A 6,083-nucleotide genomic window follows, 5' to 3' on the forward strand; every position below is an offset into this window, starting at 1 on the left:
ATGAGGCTTGGAGCAACCTGGTCTATGGAAGGTGTCCCTGCCCATGGCAGGGGGGTTGGAACTAGATGGTCTTTAAGGTCCCTTCCAACCCAAACAATTCTGTGATTCTATGATTCTACAACTCTGTGCCATGTCAAATACATGAAACTATTTTAAATAAACTTCAATTATAAAGTAACCCCAAAGTGTAGTTACTGAAGCCATGAAAACACCTACAGTTATTTTAATGCAATACACTTTCTCTGTAGATCTCTAACTCAAAATCAACTTGGTTCTTTGAAGAAAAGAAACCATCTTTACAGCAGTGCTTGTAAGAATCTTTCCCTCAAAGCAACAGTATTTAGTTATAAATGAGAACTGTTACCGTAACATGAGTCTTGGGAGAGCGTGCAAGTCCAGCAAATTAATACCCTGGAGCATTTTGCACAATATATTTGACAATTGTTAAAAAATAAAAAGACTCCTAAGCAACACACAGTGTTCTCAGCAACTTTTCCAAATAGATTTCCTGTTACTCAGAAGTTGTCAATGTTCTCATGCAGTTCCTTTATGAAGTCAGTGTCAACAGATGTGTGAAAATAGACTTGAAATCAAATGTTAAATATATACCATATGCAGAAAGAAGGCGTGGTCAGAGATGTGCATAAATGAAATAATTTGCCCTAGGTTGGTGAAGCTTCTTACCAGAAACATCACAGAAATGTTATTCAAAACAGCAAATGGAATTTCAGAAAATATTCCAAAGAAAATCAGGATTTTTTTCCAAAAGAGAAGCACAAGAAGTACAGGTCTTGAATAAGACTGAGCGAATAGGAAGTTAAAATGCATTTTCACAAGCTCAGTGTCAGAGGGCAGTATTTCCTGGACATGCCAGAGGAATGACACAGAGGAAGGTCACCACAACCCAGCAGTAATAAAACCTCCAAAGCTGCAAGATGATGAGGCTATGATAAATGGTGAAAAACCTTCGTTTTATACAGAAAACTTGGTTTTGAAACGTTTCCCTCATCTAGGTGACTGACGCTCACATGACCCAGCCCTGCACATCCAAAACGACCATCTTTTCAAGAGGTAAGCAGGTGCTGCTGGGCAGCCACTTGTCTCGTTCTAAAGAAAATACAACATAATTCCATCCTGTAAACAGAAACACAGTTCAGATGGAGAAACAAAAGCATTTCTACCAATGATCTGGAGTGTCTTTTCTACACATAGCTTGGCAAGCTTGTGATCTTGTACTTTAACACAGAACGGGTGAAGTATTAAAAAAACCCTCAATAAATATTGAAAATCTTTGCTTTGATGGCAGGTTGGGATTTATTCCAAATTACTCAAGTGCTAAAAAACTGCTTACAAGTTTAACACCCAAGCTACTTTTGAAGCACATGCATGGCTTTTGATCCAGAGTTTCTACTCGAGATTCACCTCTCCTTTCTGCACTGATTCCTGCAGCGTGGACCTACAGCAAATGCTGAAAGTCATAGAAACACAGAATCACAGGATGGTTTGGGTTGGAAGGGACCTTAAAGCCCACCCAGCCCCACATTCTGCCATGGGCAGCAATACCTTCCACTACTCCAGGTTGCTCCAAGCCTCATCCAGCCTGGCCTTGGACACTTCCAGGGCTGGGGCATCCACAGCTTCTCTGGGAACCTGTCCCAGTGCTCCCACCCTCTGCGGGAAGAATTCCTTCCTGATGTCCCATCTCCATCTCCCTCTTTCCGTTTAAACCCGTTACCCCTTGTCCTGTCACTCCCTGACCTTGGGAAAAGTCCCCCCTCCCCAGCTACCTTGTAGGCCCTTGCAGTTACAAGAGAAAGGATCAGCAAAGCCTGAATCCGTGGAATAATCCACTGATTAACATGTTCAGTATTTCAGAGCAAGACACACGTCGTCAGTAGTAACGTAATACAATTTTTCTCCTCTGCATTCTTAAACTACAAGGAGAGTCGATGAGCTGTAAACCAGTTGTTAAAGTCCTGTTCAGACCTGACCGTTGTATTTACATTTTTGATCGTTCTCCAGGCATCGTTAACAACTCAATAAAGCAGAAACAGAAGTATTTTCCTCAAACGTGTGGCATGACGTTGTTACTGTGTAAAATAAGCCAGACCTGCAGGCTCTGGCTGCACAGAGGCTTGCCAACACAAGCTATCACAAGCTCAGTGCATACGAATACACGACGAAGGTATTCCGACGTAAATGAGATGTTTGGGAATGACTGTTTAGTGAGATGAAAGCCCCAGCCTGGCAGCACCCCAAATATTCTGATCAGGAAGCACTGAATACAATATTAAGAAATTAATTATGAATATGTAGACATTATATGTAAGTGTATTTAGTTAAAAGATTCAAACCCAGAGGAAGTTATCCTCCCCCTCTACTCTGAGCTGAGGCGTCCCCTGGCGTGCTGTGTCCAGTTCTGGGCTCCTCAGCTCAAGAAGCCCAAGGAGCTACTGGAGAGGGTCCGGCTCAGGGCCACGACGAGGATGAAGGGCCTGGAGCACCTTCCCCATGCGGAACGGCTGAGAGAGCTGGGGCTGTTCAGCTGGAGAAGAGGAGGCTGAGGGGGGATCTTATCAATGACTATCAGTATCTGAAGGGTGGGTGTCAGGAGGATGGGGTCAGGCTCTTCTCAGTGGTGCCCAGTGACAGGACGAGGGGCAGTGGCCATAAACTGGAAAGCAGAAGGTTCAGCCTGACCATGAGGAAACCCTTCTTCCCTGTGAGGGTGACCGAGCACTGAAGAGGCTGCCCAGGGAGGTGGTGGAGTCTCCTTCCCTGGAGACTTCCCAAAGCCGCCTGGACTTGTTCCTGTGTGATCTACTCTAGGGGATCCTGCTCTGGCAGGGGGGTTGGACTAGATGAGCTCTAGAGGTCCCTTCCAACCCCTTCCACTCTGTGAAGCTGTGTGAATTTTGGGGGAAGATATTTTAAGCCAACCTGAATGATCTACACCAAGGTAAATTATTGAATGTCCTTTTCCAACAGAAGACAAAATGGTATTTTCATTATCTTTACAGTTGCTGCCAAGTAAATTCAAAGAGAAGCTAGCGTCAAGCCGATTTTTAATCCACTCACTTCCTATCTAGTGAGGTGCGAGTCAGCACACTTGTAGGTGAACAAGGAACGTGTTAAATATGCTGTATCTATGCCAGTCCCTGCATAAATGAGCTCTGTTTCCGTGCGGGTGGTGAAGGTAAACGTACAAAGGAATACTGTAACTACAGCAAAGCAGCTTCTTTGAGCTCAATGGCAATCTTTTTTTTTTTTTTCCCCCGGCATGAATTATTTAAGTATCAAAATTATCCTGGAAGTGATCACTTATTTCTGATTCTGGCTGCTTGACAAAGAAAACAAACCACGCCTGTGTCAAGATTCTGTTTTCTGTATCTGCCATTTTTAATTTAAAGGAGAAAACGCCGTAACATTTTGGGTTTTTAAGTTGACAGTCAATTATTAAAAAATGATCCCAACAGTTTCACTGGGCTTTACTCTGATGGATGACTAACACGGTTCCAGATTACACCGTGCAGAACTCTCAGCTGCAGTTTCTCTTTCCAAACATGCATAGTGAGTAGAACTGAACATCTCTTGATCGCTCTTCTCTAAAGATCTTGGACTGGCTAAATGCACTCATGAGAATGCTATCTGGGTGGCAACAGGAAAAACTGTCTCCATGAAAACTGTCTAGTTTCTTTTAACCTAATACCACTCAGAAGCCACCAAAAATAACAACCCTTCAGTTCTGTCATTATTTTGGAAGCAAATCCTATGCCTGGGAACATACATAGGCTGTAAGTATCCAGTTACAAAGGATCATTCAGTTAAAACTTACCCGGCTGGAAGTCTCCAGTAAAAACTGGAATGTGTTCTGTACAGCTTGGCATGTCTCTAGTTCAGTCCTGCTTAAGGTGATCATATACGTTTCCATCAAGAGCCTGTGTTGAGGGAAAGAAGTTCAGAAAATGAAGAAAAGCAGTATGTACTTCTGTATAGGATTCATTAGTATCCATGTTTAGATGTTTAAGATGTTCATACATTTTTTTAAACACATATTCCCTTATAATTATTTGCCTGGATGGTGGCAGGTGGATGTCTTTCATTTTTGGGGAGGGATGACAGTGCTTTATTTCCATTAGATGGCACCCCAGAGCACCGTAACAGCATCACCTGAGAGTAAATGGTTGCCATCCAGTTGTGTAATACAGCCACAGCAGAGCAGTGAGGTCAGGTTTGAATAAGGGAATACGCTCAGGGAGATGTCATTTATGTCAAGAAGGGGACTTTGTAGGTGCAAGGGTAGGGGGTTTCCACCAGCCAGGTCACCGTACCGCACTCCCAACGATGTTACCAAAACACCAAACATCTGCACGTTCCAGACACCCGTCTATCTCCTTATTAAAAGCTGCTCATCAGTAGCTGCCATTTCACATAAGCACAACATCTCTCTTTTGGGCAGAGAAATACCAAATATATAACAAAAATGTATCATAAACTTAATAGTTACCCGAGGATGACATCACAGTTTCAACTCAAAAGCCCTTTTGTAACCAAAGCTGTAACATCCCCTCGCACGGCCTCGGTTACACATGGGTGTAATGAGAGTTCTGTATTAAACATGTACCACTGTCACAGTGACTGACAACTTCATTTAAATATTTGACTCCAGATATATTTAAATACATATTATAGACTTATATATGTTATACATAATACGTTACACACTATACATTGAATATTATATAGTATACAGTATATAAATACACAATATACAATGTATAATGTAACATATTTTCTATTGTTTGATACATATAGATATATGATACATATTTAAATATGCCAAATTTCACAGATATTCATTGAGCAACCTGGTCTAGTGGAAGGTGTCCGGGCCCGTGGCAGGGGGTTGGAACTAGATGGTCTTTAAGGTCCCTTCCAACCCAAACCTTTCTGTGATTCTATGATTCTATGATTTAAATAATACCTTCACTGAAACAGTACATACCAGATTTCAATGTATTCAAGAATGTATTTCTGTATAAAATTCCATTTGATTACTTAAATAATCCTGAAAAGTCGGGAGCGGGGGGGAAAGGTGAAACCGTGCACACCTTAAGACACAGTTTCTGCCCCAGTAAAGTCAAACCCAACGTTTAAAACGAGAGGAACAGACACATGTGAAGAGGACACCGGACAGAGGTTAAGTTTCACCCACCATTGGCGCACGGCTACAGCAACCGCCAGATGAAATTAAACTTACAGAGACCCGTGGTGAGATGCTTCGAGGAAAATAATAAAATGGTGCGACTGGAATTCTGGTGTCCAAAACTGTACATCCAGAATTCACTTTATTCTACGTTGCTTTCTTCATCCTCCGCTTACCAAGTGTCAAGTAATTCCTCGCACATGCTGATTTTCTCCTTCCACCGTTGAGGATAACCAGCCTCAAACTCGGTGGTGCAGAACTACAGCCACCCCACAATGAACAAGCAGGAGGCCACACCAAGCCAGCAGCAAACCTGGGAATTTCTTTCAAGGCACCACAGCGTAGCCGGCTCACTCAGCCATGCTGCCTGCTACCCCATCACAGACCGGTCTGGAGGGGCCAGCAGCCAGGGCACCTCTGGAAGCCCCCAGCCACGGGAAAGCTCTTTTAGGCGAAGGAAGATGCAGCGTATGGTCAGGGAAGAGCTACAGGTTGATGTCTCCAGGCTCTTACAAGCAAGGTCAGCGTCCCCTGACCTTAACAGCCGTTAAGCGTAAAAATATTCTTATTAATTACATAATATGAGCTTATGGCTGGGATGTTCATTTGTCACAGATGTCAGGAAATTCCCAACCCCAAATCCAGGAAAACCTACAGCCACAAACAGGCAGCTTCAGGTCCTGTTTCTCTATAGGCACAGCTTTACTGGAACTCCGGTGAAGTTCCTCAGGGGTCGGTGTTGGGACCGGTGCTGTTTAACATCTTCGTTAGTGACATGGATGATGGTATCGAGTGCACCCTCAGCAAGTGTGACATGACACCGAGCTGTGTGGTGTGGTGACATGCTGGAGGGAAGGGATGGCATCCAGAGGGACCT

At 43.4% G+C, this 6,083-nt stretch overlaps 1 protein-coding gene across 1 annotated transcript in view; it reads right to left on the reverse strand.

Annotated features, from left to right (window-relative positions):
* LOC104513209 (FCH and double SH3 domains protein 2-like) overlaps window positions 1-3,938 on the reverse strand; it is a gene marked incomplete at both ends in the record, with an annotated part of 43,606 nt that extends 39,668 nt beyond the window's left edge. Inside the window, 2 exon segments of the mRNA XM_010156489.1 lie at window positions 3,836-3,905; window positions 3,907-3,938. Coding sequence (XP_010154791.1) covers window positions 3,836-3,905; window positions 3,907-3,938 — 102 coding nt within the window.
* Window positions 3,939-6,083: the final 2,145 nt, after the last annotated feature.

Source organism: Eurypyga helias, unplaced genomic scaffold (genome assembly GCF_000690775.1).
Source record: "Eurypyga helias isolate BGI_N326 unplaced genomic scaffold, ASM69077v1 scaffold788, whole genome shotgun sequence".
Lineage (NCBI taxonomy): Eukaryota > Metazoa > Chordata > Aves > Eurypygiformes > Eurypygidae > Eurypyga > Eurypyga helias.